A 23,225-nucleotide genomic window follows, 5' to 3' on the forward strand; every position below is an offset into this window, starting at 1 on the left:
TCCAGACATTTATACTCAGACAGCATTCCATGATGTATTTTAATTTACATTAATTCTAAATTAGTTTACTTTGTGATATCTTAGCGGTGTGCAGTACTTTGTGTAATTCTTACAATAATGGAAACAAGGACATTACTTGATTTTATTGTATATTATTTGCTGTAAAATATGCACTTGCTATTTATTTAACTGGTGTTTTATAACATTAAAGGCTTGCAAATGTATCTAAGAATTGACTTTTTAAAAGACCTACTGATATGCAATGATGTACAATTGTCTATTATAAAGTAAACAGTCAGTCTTTCCATTCAAACCTATGCATTATTTTAGACTGTTCTTCCATATGTTTTTATAATACTGTCTAACAGTTTAGCTTCACACATACAGAACTACAGAACTACTACTGTAAACTCAGAGGAGGACATTAAGTTGCTTAACCATAGGAAATTGTTACCATGCTACCCTAAAGACTTACTGGCCTTAGTGCAGTGTAAACCAGGAAGCAGGAGGGTCAGGATTAGTTTAGTTTCTAATCCAAAGTCAACAAACAGAATAATGAGAACAGAGACCATTAAAAATGGATAAATGGGGGTCAGACTGTTTCTGCTTTGAATGCACGCGGCTGAGAGAGAGTTTCCGGTCACTCGGCTACAATTCTGCTGGATTCGGTTAAGCCAATCAGTCCAGAATGTTGTGTTTTTTTTTCTTTAGAGTTGAACTAAATGTGCGAATGATCAATGTTATAATCAGTATGAAGGATGAAGGAGGGGTGGGATAGCCTTGTGTGTATGTGTGTGAGAGTGAGAGAGAGAGAGGTGCAGTGTCAGGATTTAGTTTGATTAATGAGCAACCGAAAAAGAAATATACCCTAGAGTTCAATACATTTCATGCGCCACAGTACAAACATCCATTTGTGGCATTGGAGAGAGTGGGGTGATGAGGTGGTTGGAGGTTGGTAGTTGATGCGGAGCTTGTTCTGCATTTAATCCTGCTAGCTCGGTTGTAAAAATTAAGATCACGTTGTTGGGCTTTGTTGTGTTTTATTGCTTTGAAATCATAGCCTAATTTGTAAGTGAGGCTGACCTTGTCACTTCAGTATTTATTGCAGCCTGAAAAACCCCACACTAACTAGCAGGGAGGCTCATGTAATACATTCTTGGCACAGATGTATGTGCTTTCGCTAAGGAGACCTAAATTCTTGACAAAAAGCAATCCTAGAAGCCTGTATTGGCACGTGGCCTTTATCTGACTTATCAAGGAGGATGTTTTGATGTTTCTCCCACTAAACTCACAGACGTTTTATCTCCATCAGGTTTTTAGCGACGTAAAAATAACTTGTATCCAGCCAGTCGGGCAACAGAAACGGTACCAGATGCTACTTTGGCCTTTTGAACCTGTTTCGAAGATCAAAAGTTGCCATTAAATACATTCCGTTTGCAAGGATGCTTAATGGGAAAAAAACGCCATTTTAAGCAATAACTCTGTGCTCGGGCCTTTTAAAACATCATTCAAGGCACATGGAATTTGATGTATTGAGGAACACTGCAAATCAGGACCAGCATGGTTAAGAGCCAAGGATATAATCATAGTTGTTCAATTTATATTATATATAGACTCATTTCTTTCTTCAACTGCACAACTGAGTTATAAACTTGAAGGGAAATATGAAACGTTACACAGTTCACAGATTGCAGAGGGTGGTGCAGCAAAACACGTGGCCTACAATGCAATGCACAAAATAACACAGTGAAACAAAACTGCACTGTAAGAAACTACAATTGCAGGGAATCAAGTGAGAGATCACAATACAACAGGCTTGAAGTGTGCAAATGTGCTAGACTTAAACAGAAGGAGCTGCAATCTGCTCTGCTTTAGTAGGCTTGGGTGGTTATTAAGCTGATTCATACTACAGGTGCAGACTGAATAGGTGGGATTTTGAGGTTCTTGTGTAGTTCGTTCCCTTCCAGAGTGGGGAAGGGAAGAGAAAAAGAGGGTAAGGGAAAGTGAAGCATGAGGGGCAAAAAAAGAGTGAACGACACAAGAGGTATATAGACAGAGACAGGACGAAGATAGGGAAGGATGGAGTCATGCGGTGAGAGATCGTCAAGGAAAGTTGGGTGTCATAAATTATAGGTAGCCATTGAAGAGTCTGATATAGTTGGGCATGCATGGGCAAAATGACACAGAGGGGAGGTTGCTGATGCGGAAAAGGACTCTGCATGTAGGACACGAGGTGCACTTTGGAAGGGATGTGCCAAGAGTAGAAGAGAGGATTTTTGTGGATAATGCTATAGTTCTTGGCAGAGGAGCAAGGAGAGAGGATGATATAACCTAAAGAATTAGAAGTATAATGAAGAGAGGACATAGAATCCGGCAGATCTGGAATCGCTGAGTTTGGGGAAGAGAGAGACACTTTTTCACAATCTTCTGTCACAAAATCAAATTGACGAATGCATTGATAGGCAATAAATTGACACGACTGCAAAAACCTAAATGTTTTCAAAGTGGTTCAGTTGTGTGTTTTGCCCTCTTGAAAATGTTGGGGTAAGTTATTCTTAAGGTCGGTTTTGTTAGCAGGAGGTTGTGTAGACGGAAGGAATTAAAAAAAAGAAAAGAGGAGTCATCACAGTTCATATTTTACAGACCGAACCACAAAACACAAACCAAACCAAGTATCTTGATTTTCCATTTTACAAATGAATAATGTGCTGCTATAGGCATAGACTGCAAACCCTTGTTGTCTTTCCTGTCTCATGCCTTGTGTCCAAACACCAGAGTGCCCGGCCCTAGCCGGGTTAGCCCATCCCCCGTTTCTGAACTTTCTGAGACCAGGCCACTGTTGGCAGTTCTTCGTCTGCTGTAGGAGGTCCCAGAGGGATTGTAGGATAGTATATATGCGAACACAAACGCCTGTTAGTTGAAGTACTCAATAAATAATAATGTTTGTCCATAGTAATGATTCATTTGCTGTAATATTTGCCTGGGTGGCTAAGTAATTAAGGAAGAAGGCTTGAAAACAAAAGGTTCTTGGTTCAAGCTTTACTTTCACTGACCCACTGAACAAATTTCCCAGGTTCCTTGTACAGAGTCCTTTTGTGAATAAATCAGCCATTGATGCCGATTTAGAATTCTATCCTTAAGTGGAATTTAAGTTATAAATGTAGAAAAGTGCTTTGTGGGTTTCTCCTCCTCCTTCTACCCCTCCATCTACATTTTATTTTGTTATTGTATGACAAGTATAACCATAACCTAAGCCTAAACCTAAGCTTTAAATAGTAAAGGCTATAAAATGAAGATTTTTAAATTGTTATTGTTCAAGTTCATCTTTTTCCACAGCTGTCAAATTAAGGAGATTCATCCCTTACAACCATCTAGTGTTACATCACAAGAAACACTGCTTTTCAGCCAGCATTTAATGAGGAGTTAGAAGCATGACATCATTCACACTTTGGCATTCATCAGCTAAATATAAATATGTTTTTCTGTAGGCGTAGTTTTTTTTCAATCTTAATTCATCTTTAACTGCTTACATCCTTCTGAAGCTGTTACCCTGCTCTTATCTCCTGAACAGCAAAACCATCATGACACTGTGTTTAAGTCCAGCTGTTTTCATTAATTTGAAAGGAGACACTCCCTTTGTTTGTTTTGATGGTTTTTAGTTTAATCCCATAAAGCAGCTGTTTGTGGGACATCGCCACCCCCCCATGATATCATAGAAAAGTCTAGAAAGGTCTGGTGCCAGATACTCCCTTGTCTTGTGTGTTATATTTTTCTTTGGTCTGCAGTTTAATGAGATAAGTGTGATTTCTTTAAGAAGAAATGTCAATTGTCAAATGTCAAATGAGAAGGGGGCATATGATAGTGTAGGTGCTTGGTTATGAAAAGGTAAAAGCAGTGTATTTGTTTTTTTGTTTTTGTTTTGTTTTTTAGCAAAGGTGACAATGTCACTGCCAAATAAGCTCAATTTATTTAGTCCAAGATCCTGAGAGACTGTTTCCTTGATGCATTTTTTTTAAATCTCTGTGTTGGTGGAGTCTTTATCTGTTTTGATTTTGTGCAGCATTGATGACTAAACACTTACACATTGAATCAAAATGTTTCTCATAGTTGATAAAGCCCAGGCATACAGGAAGCTTGTATCCTCTGTAATCTTTCCAAGATATATATTAACTCTTATGTATTTGTATTTATAACTTTTAGCATGACCATCTTCACATTTTAGCAGACCAATCTGCTAGTGATTAGAGAATATGTTTGGGCAAAGGTGTTTTCCTTCCTACCTTAATTAGCACAATCAGAAATATGCAAAGTGTAATAAAAGTGCTGATTCTTCTATCCAGTTGAGTAATATAACGGCAAAAATGATATGTAATTTTAACACACACACACACACACACACACACATATATATATATATATTTAACAAAAATAACATTGCAGAAACATATATCCTGCAAGGGCAAATGGATGCACATAATTGCATGGTTTGCCTCTATTATGTAATGGGTATACTATAATGACTGATAATAACCACTTATTATCCAATTCACTGTCATATAAATAGTGACAGAATATCAATTTATTTGCAAGCCAAGACAGTTCTGTGAACTGTAAGCTAAAAACATGAAGTTAAATGAAGATGGTCAAAGTGGGTAGAACACAAGTGCAGCAAGGTCAATGGTTGTCAAGTACTGGCGAAGGGGAATTAACAAGACCCTACCCAGATATATGTATAAATGGGTAATTGTATTTTTAAAAAAAATAATATATTGTTGCAGTTGTAAGTTGCCCTGGATAAAGGGTGTCTACTAAGAAATATAATGAGGCCTGCAGAATGCTTTGTGTGAATGTGGTACATCACGTGTTACAAAAGGGAACAACAGTGCCTGAACAATTGTAAATTATAATGCATATTTGAATGCTGTAAGTCAAAGACTAATTGAGAGTATGTCAGTATGTGTGCACATGCATGTTATGAGTTTTTTTTGCCATGTATATTAGTAAAGCAACAATATATTTTGCAGTGCATTATTTCAATCTGATTTAATGTGGGAATGTGATATTGATCTTTATTATGCTATGTAAAAAAGTATACATGAGCAAAGTTGAATCTGGGTAAATCATGGATAGGTATTATAAACCATGATACAAACTATGGAAAGCCATGGCAAATAAAAGTAAATAACTGGTCGAACTGACAGAAAATTATGCCAAGTTGTGGTAAATTGAGGTTTATTCAGCATTTGTTCGTCACAAAGGTCTAAATTTTAGGCTTTGGGTTTGCACCAAAACAGGAATGAATAGGAAATTCTTCTCCTTCTCCTTTATTTTCATTATTTAGCAATGTTATTTGAGTACAGCTTCACTTGGTCGTTATTTACAGTGTACCATTTGCAACCAAAACTCACTACTCAGCAGCATGCAAAAAATCTGTGGATATGTTTGTGCAAATAATACAGTTCTTGTGTTTCTGTCTGTGACAATCAATTTTAAGGTACTGAGTCAAGTCTAGTGCCAATTTACCTGCCTACCCTTTAGCAGAACGCTAGTCTAAATTAGAGAATAACCATCCGTACCTCCAGATTAGAAGATCAGTGTTGATGGACTGCCTCATTCATGAACCTCATACATTACCACCTTGGTGTGCTTATCTCTGAGGGGAAGGGGAGAGTAAAATGTCCTGCCTCAGTCTTGAATTTCTCTCTTATTTGTCCTCTTTCACCCATCTTTAAATTCCCATCTCCTTTGTAAAGGTCAACTTGAAGAATTAATTATTAACAAAAATAAAAAACACTCATTCCCGATTAATATAAAGTGTGGCTATATTGTGTTCTCAAGCTTTCCTTTTAGTGATTAATGAATCGGGTGTCATTGATTCTGCTGAATTGCCACCAAAGACAAGTTTCTCTCATGGCCTGAACTCTGCTCGTGTTAAGCTAAAGTCTGGTAGGAAAAAACTGTGCAAATGTCTACTTAGTGGCAGTTCAAATGAAAGTAGAACTGTAGGAAGAGTTACATAAGTAACAGTTACCAGATGTAGGGAAGCAGTTACAGTTAAGGCAATAATTAAAAGTGCAATAATAAATCCAGATCGAATAAGAGCGACAGTGGGGAATAGCAAGGTTGGAGGTAGGTAAGTTTGCTAATTATATCCCAGAAGGGGAGGCCTGAGGCATTACAAGTAGTGTCTAAATCCATGATCTACTTCTCGGGTCAAAAAAATATATATTACTGAGAATCCCAGCACAAACAGTAGAGCTATAACATTGCAGGGAGGACTAATGCAGCTCTCACGGGTAACACTGCAGGCTCACAGGCCCAGTAAGCCCCAGGTGCCGCAAGCGGAGGAAACCCAGGCTGACGTCAAGCCAACCCCTGCAGTCCCGAGCCTATCGCACGACACCCCCTTGGGGAATCCCAGTCACTGCTGGCTATGACATCAGATTCAATGCACTGCTGCCTGGATTATAGTATCCAACCTACAGTGCAAGTGAGAATTTGTACTGTGCCGTCCAAGAGCCAGCTCCTATTCTAACACGAACAGTAACTGTTCCTTCTTTGAAATGGAGAGCATTCCATTAATGATGGCCTAGTTTTTGTGTTGTTTGGACCTTCCAAGTCCAATAGTTTGGTTAACGTGTTTAATCGCAGTTTCATTCCACTGTGGATAAACAATGCATTCCTCCTGAGCTATTAAAGCCAGCCTCCCTCTTTTTCCTCTGACATTATAATTTGTGCTGAAACAGGAGTTTTATATCCAGAAGAGCAGTATAACTTTAAAATCTGCCAAAACAAAGGAAATATATGATTTTGTAGCACGCTCTGTTGTTCCTGATGTTTTGACAGCAAGAGACCCTTCTCCTTCTTACAAGATACAGTAGCCTCAAGACCTGAACAGATACAGGAAGTTAAAACATTTATGTGTAATTGTGAGGTTGTTGCAGGTATGGTGCTTAAAGCAATCACTTAATTCTGACCAACTCCAAAACATAAATCACACACTTGACTCAGTTCTATATATTTGACTTGTTAATATTTAAGTATTTATCATTTAAGCAGTACAGATTTATATGAGTCTTCCTACAGCGGTGATTTAGAAAAATTACAGAGAACAGATAATCCGGTGTTATTTGGATGGGAAATGGGAGTTAAAAGAAATAATACATCCAGATAGAGGTTCAGTAAAAGCTTTATCGGATACACCAGAAACGTGCATTTAATTACTATCTCTATGTGAATCCAAATGGAGGATTCCAAGCAACATGTTGGGAAGCAATACTCAAATAGGATAATTAGTATTGAATATTGTAGAATTGTGTTTGCATTAATAAACAATGCATTAAGGTAAAAATGGCATACGCATTGAAAAATACATTATTGATGTCCGGTCTTATGGGGTGCAATAATAATGTGGTACCTGTAGGAAGCACTTTGTGTTGACAGTCCTGTAGACAGTAATTGGATTTGTGGTTTGGCAGCCATTTAAGCTAAGAAAAAATAAATGAAAGCAACATAATATATTATGAACTTAACAGTCAGCTATTGTTTTTCCTTTACAGTTGTTTAAGTAAAATTGCATATTCAGTGAGTTTTCCCCATACGTTTTCAATGTGCAATTAGCCAATAGTGAACTTGGCTTGCCGCTACGACTCTTCTAATGACGTTTCAATGTTTACAGTACAGGAGGGGTTGAGGGTATCTGAAACGCACACAGCCCCCAAATTGTGCAGTACCAAACCATCCTCCTCTTCTCACACTGCAAGCACAGCGCATACAAAAGCTTCAGCATCATAGGAAGGACTAAGGCAGCTCCCACTGTTAACACAGCTCACAGGGTGCGCACTAATCTACAGCAGTCAGGAAGGCCTGGCTGCCTCAAACCTACCCAACCATGGCAGTGCTTTATTGCACCCTGTCCTGTGGGGAGTCCTGGTCACAGCAGGCAAAGCTATAGGTCAGATTGCTAACTGGTGCATTCTGGGATATATAGAACCCAACCAAGCACTCTGAGCAGAGATTCTACTAGTTGAGTCACTTTGGAATCAGTTGGGTTCCTTTCTATTTTATTTTATTTTATTTTATTTTATTGGTGAGCTGTCCTGAGGATGCCAGGGTAGTAGTATTTTTGGTTAACCGAGTTATTCCTGGCAAAGATCCTGAGACTCTTTCTCACCCCACCAGTTGTCAGCCAGTTTTGTGCCACTCCTGAGAGCTACGAGCTGTTGTTCGAATACGACACAATTTGAATGGAAAATAGGAGACCTCCAGTCTAAGAGATGTAGCCTGTAGCTTGTATGTAGCCTTCAAGGTGGGGATGTTTACTGAAAGCATTAGTAAAAGTAAGACCGCATAACCCAGTAATTAAAAGTAATTTCAATAAGTGAAATTGCTCTCCTTAACTCCATCACACCCTTGATAACAGATATTGTACAAGAATGCTTCTTCTATTTTCTTTAGGAAAATTACTTTTAATATATTTAATCTCTTTCCTCTCAAACAGAGAGAGAAAGTGAGAGAGAGAGAGAGAGAGAGAGAGAGAGAGAGAGAATATTGTAGCCGTCTCCAAATATGTAAATTCAATTTGTTTTACCTGAACTATTGAAATAATGAATAACAAATATTGAATAATTGTTCCGCGGAGACCACATGCAAAATGTTAAGCTATCATCACTGTGGGAGAATCAAACATATTGCAAATGTATATTGAAGTTCTTTTTTAATGGATAAATCTTTAATCTGCCCCAGTTATATTTGACAAGATATACCACATGAAGGAAAAAAGCATTGACATAGTGAATAGATGTATATAAGTAGATTATATAATTACTCTGTAGTCCCTCTTCAGTGAACTCTTTCCAGGGCAGTAATGGCCTTTCTGTAACACTGGTGACGACAGTTGAACACAGTTTTCTAAATGGGATTTTTCCAGTGCATGGTATGACTGCAGGATTATTTTCCCATGACATTTTTTTTATACCACATCTTCCTATGCTATCCCAAGAGGAGTGCCTTTGGTCTCAATGCTGGATGATGAAATGGGTGTTAAATCTTTCAGCGTGAGACAGTGTTGTGTCCAGAAATCCAATGAAAGTCATGGCTGAGGTCACAGGTCACAGGTCCTGCTAGTGTGGGTTGATGTTGGTCAAGCTTATTGAAATGTATGATGGGTAATTCTCAGCACTTCCCCTCACATCATATAGAGCATTTCACAAGCAAATCAGCTTTTCTATTTCCAGGATGAGGAAAGCCATTTGGAGGAGTTGGCTACAGAAATGGTGTAGAAAGATTCTTCTGTGAAACTTTTATTAACATTGGGGCTTCCGATGTAGCACAGAGATGTTTGAATATATGTATGTATATATATATATATATATATATATATATATAAGAACATAAGAAAGTTTACAAACGAAAGAAGGCCATTCGACCCACAACTCTCTGTGTGAAGAAGTGTCTCCTGTTTTCCGTCTTGAATGCCTTGAAGCCCAATTTCCATTTGTGTCCCGGGTGCGTGTGTCCCTGCTGATCTGGAAAAGCTCCTCTGGTTTGATGTGGTCGATGCCTCATGATTTTGAAGACTTGACTCAAGTCCCCACGTAGTCTCCTCTGTTCCAGGGTGAAAAGGTTCAGTTCCCTCAGTCTCTCAGTCTCTCAGCCTACAGCTTCCAATTTGAGGATCCGTCTTTGGTGTGGAACCTTAACAAAAGCTTTTTGAAAATCTAAGTAGATCATATCATATGCTTTCAGATGATCTACAGCTGCAGTTGCATGTTCAAAAAATTTGTAAGACATGATCTGCATCGTCTAAACCCATGTTGACTATCTCCAAGAATATGGTTTTCATTAAGATGCTCCTCTATTTTCTGTCTAATCTTTTTTTCCATCATTTTACAGGTGACCCAGGTGAGACTGATTGGTCTGTAATTTCCTGGCTCAGTTTTGTCCCTTTCTTGTGGATTGGTATGACATTTGCCGTCTTCCAGTCAGTGGGCACATCCCTGTTCTAAGTGTCATTTGGAATATTTGAGTTAGCGGCCTATAAATAATTTCCCTCATTCCTGTATACAAACACTGTATTAAAACTATAGTTTGTGCAAGCATATTATTATATGTTTCTGTAGTCCATACACTGTATAGGGTATAAGGGTATCTAATGTTATAATTTTAGTGTTTGTTTTTTACCTATTTGAAAAGTTAACTGTTATGAACTGAAAATAGACCACTGTCTAAAACTGGGGGTAAAAACATATTTTGGTCTTTAGTTTACCCTACTATGATTGCAGTTAATACTGTAGTAAGCATTAACCATGTTTGGTTTGCAAATACCTTTATTTTAAAACCATAGATTCTGCAATGATCCTCCTACACTACACTTTTATAGTAAAAACACCCACAAAACCCTGGAAAATGTATTTCAGAGAGGTTGGCCAAAGCAGCATCATCCTCTCTATCATCTCGAAATGAGAGTATCTGTGTGGTAGAATTAATGTTATTGCTCCTTCCGTGTTTCTCAATCTGTTGCATAGGCATTGTGTGCTTCCTTCTGTGACTGTGAATCAGGCCTTAAAGCATGTGTTCCCAGTTAGTGTATTCCCAACCTGGGTTAGGAATCGTCACTGGGACGTTTTGATTTGAGTTTGCAGAGGAGTTCACCGATTGAAAGTCCATTTTCCCATTTCAATCGGTGACTATTTGCCATGGTTTCTGTCATGGTTTATTATACCTCTCCATGCTTTACAATTGCTTTATACATTCTACTTTATGCTACAATAAACTTTCAGAAATGTAGGGCTTTTACTATATTCCCCGTATCTGGCACAGTAAAACATTTTCATCTCTACTATAAACTTACACAGTATAAAACCCAAACCTGACACACTATTTTCATAAACTCAAGGCAACATGAAAAGAGCTACAATTTGACTCTCCTAACCTTAATTTTGCAATAACCAAGGATAGCCTGCCCTGTCCTACTTTTTCATTTTGTAAAGCCTTTCCTTTTTTAAATCAAGTCAAGTTTCAAGTCCTGTTGTTGATCAAGAAAAAAAGCTTGTTTCTTTTAGAAAACGTATGAGTAAAGCCAAATAAACGTATTTACATTATGCTCACCATTTAAAATACGTTGTTGTTCCACGAAAATAAAAAAGAATGAGATTTCTGCAGACCTACTACCGACCAACTGATAGAATCACTTCACATCACAAGGTCTTGCAATCAAAGTAAGAGTAAACCGTCAACAATAGTAGAGGTCTGTTAGTTTAGCCTCCCCCATTGTTTCAGTCAGGACTCTTTATCAGTTGCTGGTCCCTTTGTAATGACTGATGTGGATCAAAATGGTGATCTCGAAGGGAAAACCCAAAGGCCTTTTCAAGTTGATTGCAATGAGGCAATGAGAGGAAAGCACGAGGCCTCGCTAAAAATATTATAAGTGTGATTTTGTGATTATGTATATTATTTCCAACCCTCTTTCGATGTTTATTTTGTAGCTTCACGCTTAATTATTATGTAACAAATAAAACATACAGATTTAAAATATAAATGCTATTTTAAAATGGATTATGAATAACATGTACCATTTAATTTGAATGGACCCCCCCCCACACTTCAAAAAAGGTGACTGTTTATCCAATACAACTAAAATTATCCCTAACAAAACATATCTGTTGATTTAATACAGTCAAATTTGTTGTTAGAAAAGCTGGGAAGTACAATAATGGATAATTCTTTAAAGAGTTGACCATCCTACATCAAGGCCGCATTGTTTATAGAGAAAATGTCCACCCAATCCATCCACTCTTTAACTCTTTAGCAAAAGTATTTTACCCAGAATGAACCCTGTGTGTTTAAGTCAACATCCAGGCTTTTGCAGCAAGACTGTCTGCACCCTCCCCTGCCACCCCCCACCCCCCCAGCCTCTCCGTCTCGCATACCCTTGCCACATTAGCCACTTTGTCACAACTTCTTAACAGCCCGACTGCCAGATAGCAGAGAACTCACTCGGCCGCTGAGCATGATGTCATCCCGGTAAGATCCCGCCCCCCAACAAAATGGGACTGAACAAAAGACATCGTTCCATTGACAAATATCATCAGCAAGGCTGCGCGCATCGCCTTGAATCGCTAACGCCACGATTAATACCACCTCACTTTCTAGTCCCTCGCCTCCAATTAGCACGGCAGACCTCTCCCTGTACCCTTTTCCTGATTCAATAACAAAAGAGCTCCGGCTACCCAGCCCCCCCCCACACACACACACAAACACAAATGCTCAGAGAGCTCTTTCTGCCACACACTCTTACGACATTGCGCTTGGCCACATGACAGGAGCTGCTTTTGCTGAGTCTAAGAACGCGAAAAGCCGCCGTCCTTAATTTTTAATTAGCCCGGCCGAGTGGTGGGGGGGGAGGAGAGGAGAGGGGAGAGGTAGTGTAACGAGCAGTAGGCAGAAAAAGCAACTGGGATGCGTTGCCATAACAACAAGTTCAGGAGGCCGCCCACTAGCTAGTGTGTCAGTGGGCATTACTAGGAGGGAGCTTTCAAAAAAACAGTGCATACCAAGCCACAATGTGATTGGTCACACCTCTCTTGTCTTTGTGTGGACTAGAGCATGCTGGGTAAGACCCCAGAGTGAATGCTCATTTGTCTGAAGGCTGCAGCTAAAGAACTGCTTTTGAATCTGCTGGGATTAGGCAGAGGAGTCTGAGAAAAGGCCAAGGTACTGAATATCTTATTTCATGTTTTCCCTTTTTCCTTTCTCCACCCCCCCTTCCCTTTTTTTTCCCTCCCTTCCATTAATTAGCCACTGTAACATAATGCTAGCAGAATCATTTAAGCAGTCTAGGGGGTGGGGTTGCATTGAAGGTGCGTGGACAAAGGAACAGGCTGTTTAAATGTTTACCAGTCCAGCATCACGGACGGTGCCGACAGAGTTACCCACTGCTTTAGGCCAAATGTTTATATACAATACAAGGTTCTGAATTTTTCACGGATACGCAGCTTCTGTTTTCAACCGCTGTTGTCCTTCACTTTCCCATTCAACCCCCACCCGTCCAAAATCTATTGCGGGTTACATCTTATTTAGCCCTTTTTCTTGATAATGGTATGTTCTACATTTCAACAATTGTCGTCCCCCTCCTCCCTCTCTCTCTCTCTCTATGTCTCCCCCCTTTCTCTCTCTCAGGGATAGAATGAACTGTGCAAGGAAGTGTAGGTATCGATATTCGTCACCTTTTTGTCTGTGTGTGTGTGTGAATGTTAATGTTGAGCAGTTGGCTGGGTGGGGGGCAGCTCCGCATTTTTTTTTTGGAAGCCTCCAGCTGTTTTGTGACTGTTTACTACTCCAGTTGCAGTCAGTAGTACCGTTGTAGGAGGAGAAGGTGTGACAACTTCAGACTGAGAGCTCAGTGAAAATGTCTGCTAGATCAGTGAACAAACTACAACATCATAGCCACCTTACTGCAGGGTATGCTGTTAGGTTATGTCCCCCTTCCTTCCCAGCTGTACGTACGACTCCGGAGACCCCAGAATGAATCTTAATAGTAACCTCTCGTGGGAATGCGTGTCTGTGTTTAGATCATATCAGGCAGTGATTTGTAGCTATATTTATTTACATATATCTGCCTATGTCTTGTCTGTATGTTCGTCTCTGTGTTCTGACAGGGATGTATTTTTACATTTTAACAAAGGGGCTCAACGACACCTTGGCAATTATGCTGGGTGTCGGCATTCCAGAGAAATACTGTAGTGATCTGAAATGGTGCGCATTCATGATTTGGGCCTGTGAATGAGATCATTGTACAGTTGTATAATTGGGCATTAAGTCCCATCCAAAGTGTGCTACATTCCTCGGTTAATAAGAGTTGCTCCACATTGGATTCGTGGCCCAGCACTGTAATGTTTTATTTCTTTTTTTGTATTCAAGCAGTGTATTCAAGTAAAAACACAGATGTGTGTGGTATCTTTATGCTAAGCTATATTTAAAATCTGTCTTGGATTTGGACTTTTATCGTTTAAGAAAAGCAATTTCCCCCTTCCTTCTCTCATGTTACAGAATGATTTGACAATAGCGGTATAAAGTCATGTCGTGGTGGTGGGATTGATTTCATTGTGGTAACATTATTGTATATACGTTGAAGGAGACACTGTTTTTAAGCCTTAACAAGTGGGGAGTAAATTGATGCCAGGTGGGTCAAAATGGAAAACAAACACAGTCCAGAGCGTAAAAGGAGAGAAGGGAGAGAGTGGATCCTTGGCACATGTCTGGACAAATACCAGACACGTATCCCAAATGAGACCCTGCTCTCCCCACAGACTATCAGTTTGCAGGGTGCCTTAGCCTCCGTAACCGTCCCTTTGCTTACTGGCTTAAGATAACACTCATTCTATACCTATTGTCCATCCTCAGAGACAGAACATCACCCAGGCGTTATCCACTCAATCACCAGGGGCTTTATTTAGCAGGGGGACCCCGCCCCAGACTATCAATAGTATCAGAGCACCAGCATTGTTTGATATCTTCACACACATTCCAAAATTACACGTCTAGTAGAACTGGTTTGGCCCTGAAAACATGTTGTGGTGCTTCACAGGAAAATTCCTTCTCCGGACGGCTTCTGTATACCTTCTACTCACTGTGGTAAAGATAATGTGTTTTTTTTTATAGAATTAGAGAACATGAAATCCTAAAAGTGTTGATTCAAGTTTTGAGAGCAGATCTTTTTGACATGTTCTGTATTATTCTGGTCTCTATACCACGCTACAGCACAAGGGCTCTCTTATTTGTTTCAGTTTGCTGGTGACTTTTCAACCTGGTGTTACAGTTCTTCCACCCCTGCACCAGCTCTGTACAAATGAAGAAACACTCATGTCCCCTGAATTGTGCATTGTGGGAACTGTAGATTTCCTCATGCACTCTAGGCCAGCAGCACGACACTAACATCAAATGAGGAAATCTCTTGATCACACCAGGAGTTCTCAGCCCATCATGGGGACCCAGGTTTTGTTCCAACCAAACTCCAAAATGATAATGCCAATTCAGAGTTTATTCATAATTTTAAGCAGATGGAGATTTCAAGTTCAGTTTTAAAATCTGCCGTGATCCCAGTTTTTTAAAATTACCGGTTACCTTGCCTTAAATTATGTTGTCTCAACTTGCACCAACTGCTGATCAAAGATGTAATTGGCTGCCCTCTGTGCCATTTGCAGATTAACTAATTAGATTGGCAATCAGTGCAAATTAGAGGTATACATTAATCAATACATGCTAAATTGCAGCTTTCACAATCTTGGCAAAGTGTAAAGGGTCAATTAAAAGGAAAACGTAAAACCGGCAACGCAGATGCATCATTCGGAGAGGATTTTTGTATTTTCAGGCCCTGTGTAATAATTAAGCAGTTATATCAGTTAAGCAACGGTATACTTCTCAATTAACACCATAATTTAATTCACTTTCAGGGCAACTTTAAAATCCTAATCTGTCTCACAGTGTCCCAGGATTATGGGGGCAAATGGCAACTCTAGGCCTAAAGCTGTTTTAAACCGTGGATCAACAGGCTATAGGGTACATCCTGCACTCCAAACAGATGCCTTTAATGGATGAGCCACTTATGAGTCTGTTTGAGCAGCCCCTCAGATAACCTCAGGTTAGGGCGGGTGCTATGCTATATTAAACATATATCACATGTTTTAACATATTGATAATGGATTATTTTTATTAGTAGTAGTAGTGATATTATTTTGTAGTAGCACTATTGAAAGCGAGTAGTGAGTGCAGACAACATCAAGAATTCTTCATACCTCAAATATTGGCCAATCTCTTCTTTTCCAGGTCTCCCTATGATTTTTTTCACCCATACTAATTTTATCAGGCATATAAAAAAGCAGTATCATTAACGATAACATGTCAATCATGAATAACAAATGTGGACATTTAAAATGATATCCTCATCCCATAACATCTTTCCTACGTGTTTTTCCATACCTGTTGCATGTCAAAGACAGCCTCTCACTCAAAGCTTGCCTTAAGGGGGGAAAATGATTGGTTTTGTTTTTCAGTGGGAACGGTTTGGCTGGAAGGGGTTTGAAACTACAATGAAGCAAGTGCTGTATTTTTTGGAAGCATTCTGCTCTACTTTTGTTTATTATTTAAGCTCAGATACTCAGAACTTGACTGTATTTAAAAGTGTTGGTATTACCAATTGTTAGACATTGATATTATTAAAACATGTACATAGACATGACTTAAAACATGTACAAATATTCTGAAAGCTGTTCAACTGAAAATCATACAAAATGCCAAAATGATACACAATATCATGGCCTAAATGCAAAATCCACAGTTATTGCCATTGTCAACCTGCAGTTATTAGAGACACCCTGATGCTTGTATTCTTCCCATCAGAAGACACAAGCTAGGCCCAAGGAAGTCAATAGACGCTCTGCCATCCAAATATAGTTGAAACCTGTAGTCTGAATGTTAACAGGTTTTTTTTGTTTATGCCACTCAAATGTATTTCAATCTTGAGTACATTTTGGGAGCATAGGATCTCATCCCTGTCGTTTCCCCCCCCCAAAAAAAGAAACTTTAAACACGTCTGAACAAGACGGCAAGTCTCTGTAGATACGAAGATTAACCTTCCTGACTTGGCTTGAAGCATTCTGTAAATTGTAAAACCAGGCAGAATTTTTCAGAGTTCAGAAACTGCTTAAAAGAGAGCTGTAATGACTCGGGCAGGATGTGGAAGGAAAAGGTGTTTTCGTTGCCAGTAAATCTAAGGAGAGTGCAAGTCTGATCATTTCCATTGTATGTGAGTTGTCCCAGTAAAGAACCAAAACTCGATTTAGCTCACACTTACTAATATAAAGAAGAGGCTTCTGTAAACGTGTTGCCTGATGTCTTTTTTAACATTTTGACACCAAGGAGGTTATGAACAAGAAAGGGTCCATCATCAGAAATGACTTCATTACAATCCTATCACATTGCCATCAATAAATGTAGGTAAATAAGATCTTGGTATATTAATTGATTGGGCTGAGTGAAAGGGCTTACTTTATAATCACAACCTGCGATTGTAGATGTTACTAGTGGCAACTGCCTTGTCATCAAGTCATCAAGGTACAATTATCTATGCGAACGCCATGTGGGTTTCCTTACTCAAAGCTTATGTTGCTATAGCCTGTAAACACCTCTAGATACAGAATGCATTGCGCGCTCTTTCACCCTGGAGCAGCGGACACTTAATATTCTCCACAGAAGCAGTCTGACCTGCAACACTGGTTTATGTGCCGGGAGAATCAGGGTTTTATTTTTCTTTCATTATTTGCTCCAGTGCCTTTAATTGATAGTCCACAGACTGACCCATTGTAAAACCAGTATGTCCCGTTATACTGCATAGAATCCTATGGAAGGAAGGTTGTTGTCTAGATCAGTGTTTCCCCAACGCTTTAGAGATGCAGGCACACCTACTTGACTTGACTTAACTCCTGGCAATCCCCTTTTAGAAAGGCTCATTTGATTCTGGTAGAATTGTATTTATTCAAGATAAATGGGAAATTGTATATACTTCCGCGGCACACCTGTGATTGGCCGATGCCCTACTGGTCTAAACCTGTGGGATTAGGAGTTTCCTGACCTTCTTTTTGCAAAGGGCTAGTAAACCCAGGAAAATACATTTTCTTTTCGCAAGCACAACATAAAGTATCCAAAGGGCTTGAACGTCTCCGTCCTCTACAGGCCTTTTCTCTGTCACTCTTTGTTATGCACAAAGTTTTTGTTAATTTTGTTGTTTGTCGTAGGTGTTTTGTTTGCCTGAAATTCAGCACTGCTGTGAGAAACAAAGCAATGCAGTTTAACATATCTTAGTTACACAGTTAGAGACCGTGATTTCTTCGGCCTAGGATTTTGTTTGTTTACTTTGGAGGCTTTTATGAAGCCAGGTTGGATTTCGTGTTCTGGGAGAGCAATGGATCTTGCTTAGTGCTTTCTAAAAGCTCTCAATGCAGGTTCATACCAGCATAATATTTGCTGACAGGGGTGAATAAGGGGAAAGAGTGTTTTCTTAGGTGAAGGGACACTGAAAAAGGCAACTGGTATCTGCCCTTGTTTGGAAGCTGCACAATCCAAGGAATTTCTGTTCTTGAAATCGCTTCGACACTGAGCACAGGTGATTCCCCTGAGCCTGAGGGGCAAGTAGCAGACATTGTGATACTTGTGCATCCTATCTCTTGAACTCTGTCATACCACTATCCACCTCTTCACTAATCCATCTTAATTAGCCAAGTTATTTGAGCTTTCATTCACCTGCATTCCACTGAGAGACGTGCTGGGGACAGTAGTGCCACGCGTGCGATGCAGGGCACAAAGCAAAAGTTTGTATCACACCTTGAACTGAAAGACTATGCTGAGTGACTGTTGTTTTCAGCGCAAATGGCACATACCCCAGTCAGCTGCTCAGTTTCCAGACGGCGTGTGTAAAGACTTAAAAATAGTCCAGAAATAGTTTAAGGCTCAATAGACTTAATTTCATAACTTTTTTTCATATTTTTAATTTGGGTAACTCACTGCAAAAATATATGGATATATGTTCTGTGTCTTTTTGAGTGGCCACCCCATTGTAAAGGTACAAAAAGAGAGTTGTCCTGATTTTAAATGCTCATAAGAAATACATATATGAACCTCATTTGATTTGATTGTAACTTGTGAATATCAAATCATGTTTTCATAATATATGTTAATGAAATATGGAATTAAACTAAATAGAAAAAATACCTGAAGGGGAAGGATTGATTCCTTTTATTCTGTAAGTAAAGAAATGGATGGACAAAGTGAGTCGAGAGTGCAATATTATTTTGTTTCATGAGTTTCTAGGCCTGGTCTGATGTTTTTTTCTGTATTTCTAAATGAGAATATTTTTCTCTGAATAAATATTTAAGGGAAAAGGTTATGGGCCTAATAATCAATGACATTTTAAAGCATTTGTATGCAGTTTCCTGTTAATTTGGTTCCAAATCACTGCAGGTTATCTTTTTTGTTTGTTTGTGCAGGGCCTGATTATTGTGAACTAGGCTTACTAACAATTAATTAAATTACAATTCATCGATTAATTGGTAAAATACATTGTGATTTTCCAAACAATTTATAACAACATAAACTGTCCCTTTTTGGGTCTAGCACTTGAGGTGGACTTACTTCCTGTGCTGCTGTTCCACCTGAGCGTTACAGAGACTAATCCTGTACTGTTTGTATTAAATCGGCACTGTGCCTCCCCTTTGCTGCCATGGCTTTACAAGCTTTTCTGTCATTCCTTTTGGCACTGGCTGGCGCCTGCAGTTCGACCTCTGACTGGCTCAAGTCTGCGTTACTGGGTCAGTTACATACCCAGGTTAAGTCTTGTATTTGTGTATTTGCTTTTCACAGGCTGTCTAGAATAATCCGCGGATTCAATTACTTCAACCACGTTCCGTAGTGTGTCTTCGCCCTCCTCACCCGGCCCCTGCCCTTTCATGTTTATGCTCACTTCTCCTCTGCCCTTGTCCACCCTTCTTCAGGCTATCTTCCCAAGGCCAGCCATTTAATACTGTTTCATCACGGACAGCTGAGTTTCTCTTTCTCGCTGATTTGCCCGACCTGCTTCCCAGGCCTGGCCAACTTATTGATCTTGTCTTCTCACCTCAAATATTTACCTGTGCTTTCCTATGAAGTCATGCCTATCTGTTCTCAACGTTTTCACCATTTATGTTTGATCACATGGTGTCCCGTGTTTCCCCACTATCCTATAATAACTGGCAATTTCTTCTTGCATGTTGGCATGTTGCCTGATTCCGTTACCAAGGTGTCCATTTTCTTGTTGTGCATTTTTCTCAACCACAAATTAAACAATTTCCATGTTAATTTAGATGTAGATACGCCTCAACAATAACTGATTAGGTTTTTCAATGATAAGGTAAATAAACACTGAGAACTTCAAGCCCTACCTATTTTTTCTGTTCTCACACAAAATAGTTTTCTTGTTCCTGTTTTTGTGTGGTGGTGGCTGATGTCCAAGGCAACTCACATTCAACAAGCAACTGAACCAAGTGCTGAGGTTGTAGTGATATTGAAAATAATACACAATTCTAAGATTTGGATGGAGAGGGAAAGAATGGCGTACAAGATTTAGCAATATAGCACATAAAGTACAGCTGAATAGCGGGAGTAGAACAGACATTTAAGAAAGATGCCACTGTAGTGCCAGACAGTGTGAGATTTGCTGCCTATTTTTGTTTCTGAGCTGCACCCCTTCTATAGATAGACGAGTCCACATTCTTTCTGCGACGGGCTGGGGACTTGACCCGAGAGACAGAAGGCAGACTTTTCGAAAGCAGGCCTAGTCCAGTGAAGGACAAGCTTTCAAATCCATCAGATTACAAAGCCAATTGCAGACAGAAAGACCAGGTGTTGGAAGCAAGGAAAGCACAAAGGCTGTGTAAGACAAGGAGTTGCTGGGAATGTTTAATCGAAGCTGACAGTCTTTGTCTAACTACACACTGCCGTGCAAGAGGTGACTTGTGGGCTGTCAGGGGTTTTATATACCTCAGGCGGATGCAGCGCAAAGTTACTGTTGTTAATATGATAGAGATACGCTTAACATGTTTCTGGGCCCCATGCCCTCTGTATGATGAGAGGAATTATCAGTGTTTGGTTACCCTCTGTAATGCATATTTTCCTGTCAATGGGGCCAACAGTTTGTCATTTATTCTGGAAGGGATGTGTCTTGATTTAACTCGCTTATCAAAACCTGAAAGAAGAAAGTTTGTTTTATTTTCTGTGACAGTGAAGGCTGTTCACCTCCTTTAAGCCTTTATGAAGTAAAATAGTAAACAAAATAGTAACCATTATTCAGTTGATTTAAGAGTTGAAACCCATTTTCAGATTTTCATTGTTGCATGCTGAAATAAGAAGCTGATGGCAGTTCCTGATTAGGGTTTGGTTGGTTGGTGTGCAGATGTATTGCTGTGTGTCTGTTGCTTTAACTGATATGCTCCTATAAATCATAGCTCGAACAATTACTATCAATTCAGCTCAGTCAATCTCCCATATGTGTGATTTTTACATCTACTTGTATACTGTCACCCGGTGGAGAAGATCAGGAACCAGCAAGTGTGTCTTCAATGAATTGGTAGAGCTGTAGTTTGGTCTCACTTTTATGAATAAGCGAAGAATACAATTTTAATTTGAACCCAAGTCTCTTTTTCACTGCCTATAAGAGTATAGTGACACATAGATAATGCATCTAAACTACTGCCTAAACTACAGGAGCTTTTTGGAAGAGTACAAATATTTGAACTGTTACAGTGACGGTGTTCAGACATTCAGAGCTAAATGTATATGATGCACATGATTGGATACATCACATTTTGTGGTGTATCATATATTTATGGCACATTTCTTCCAAAATAACAGCAGAAATCTGGTGGCTTTACAATCCCTTATATAGTAAGTTTTTATGTGACATTTTGTCTGAGGTTTGGGCCTGTTTTTGCTGTTCTCCAACTCAAGTCGTTTTTAGCAACCCTCACTGACATGTTTCTCTGCTTGTTTTCCTTGCAGGTGATGTGTCACCCATCAGTATGTCTCCGATCAGCCAGTCGCAGTTTATCCCACTGGGGGAAATCCTGTGTTTGGCCATCTCGGCAATGAACTCGGCACGGAAACCCGTCACCCAAGATGCCCTCATGGAGCACTTAGCAACTTGTTTCCCAGGTACAGGATGCCTTCTTTTAAAAATATGTTCTATATTTTGCTTACACTTGGCCACACTGGCTCTACAGTCTTTCAAAGCTTTTCCTCTCAAAGCTGTTATGCAGGTTCTGATATGTTGTACAAAGTAGGTCCATGTGATTGAAAGTCCTTGTATTTCGTGAGGTTGGCAGCATGTTGCTTTGAGCACTAGCCTACACAAAGTGCAAATACATTCTGTAGGCATCCACAGAAATTTTTTTCAGAGGGGACTCTAGTAAAATATCCAAAAGTAAAAGTAGACCCTGTGCTTTTAGGGTCTTTTCAAGTTATTTAGTTCTGTATTAAGGAAATTGTTATTGCTCTTGCAACCAATAACCATGATAAGACTTGCAATTCCAATGCTCGAGGCCTACATAGATATCTAATATTCATTCCACCCTTTTAATTATTATTAAATAACTATTTTGTGTCAAACCTTTAGTCTGTTAACTGCATTCTAGAAGGAGAAAAGCTGTTGTAGAGTGAAGGGGTATCACCATTGTGTTTCTCCAATGAATATTTACTCATATTCTCTTTCCTCCTTTGACTGCTGGGGATAACTGCTAACTGTCCACAGAAATTGGACGAGTTAAATCACTGACTAAAATGTCTAATCTGGTCCAGAGCTCTAGCAGAACAGGTCAAAGTGTGAGCATGTGCACTTGCAGAGAAGCCAGTTGGATTGCCATGACTGGCCTTCTCGTGGGCACAATCATAAAAGCATTTGGTGAACCGTATTCTCTTTTCCTTATGTGTCTATTATTCATGCCACGCTAATGTTTTCAGCATGATGTTAAAGTTTCATGAATGTGGGCCTGTGTGAGTTCAAATGTAGTAATGCTTGGTGTTTTTGCTGCTTTGTGGCTCACTTGACATTGTTTTTCACATCTTATTTTTTTACTACAAATGCTGGGACATAAACTTCCTTTTGGCAACCTTTTTCAAATGCTTTTTTCCTGATTAAAACCATGTGCCATTTTATCAGGGTAATTTGATAGACCAGATATAACTTGGTTGGAGGGGCTGCTAGAAAATCCAGTGAAAATGTACTCTAGAATACATTTTGCATTTTGCCAAGACCCTGTCTCCTGACATTTTTTATCAGATGTTACAATTTAACATACTTTTATTTCAGGTCCAGACGTCTAGATTTAAATCTGTTTGCTTTTATATAGCATTGTGGTCGAAGAGTGTAATTATGCTGTTCGTTTTCATAACCCACTACTAACAAACTATGCCTGCCTTTAGGTTCTCCACTGTGCTTTCAAGATGAAACTTCAAACAATAGAAACTTAACCACAGCTCTTTGTGAAAGGGGAACAAAAATGTTGCTTTTAAAAGAGTAATAATTTAAACATATTTCTCCTGTAGATTCATATTGTTTTGCTAAGGTAACATCTCTCGTTTCTGGGATTAATTCTGTCTTCAAATAGATTTTTTTTTTAAGGGGGGCGGGGTGGAACATAAGA

At 39.3% G+C, this 23,225-nt stretch overlaps 1 protein-coding gene across 4 annotated transcripts in view; it reads left to right on the forward strand.

The window, feature by feature from the left end:
• stox2a (storkhead box 2a) overlaps positions 1-23,225 on the forward strand; it is a 111,159-nt gene that overhangs the window by 68,429 nt on the left and 19,505 nt on the right. For 3 of the 4 annotated variants that reach the window (XM_066718171.1, XM_066718172.1, XM_066718173.1), the window contains exon 2: positions 21,586-21,738. In XM_066718171.1, coding sequence (XP_066574268.1) covers positions 21,586-21,738 — 153 coding nt within the window. Of the gene's footprint in view, positions 1-12,535; positions 12,715-21,585; positions 21,739-23,225 lie in introns of those variants that run through there. The other variant, XM_066718174.1, reaches the window with a different exon arrangement.

The sequence above is a fragment of the Amia ocellicauda genome, chromosome 12 (assembly GCF_036373705.1).
Source record: "Amia ocellicauda isolate fAmiCal2 chromosome 12, fAmiCal2.hap1, whole genome shotgun sequence".
In the NCBI taxonomy this organism is placed as follows: domain Eukaryota; kingdom Metazoa; phylum Chordata; class Actinopteri; order Amiiformes; family Amiidae; genus Amia; species Amia ocellicauda.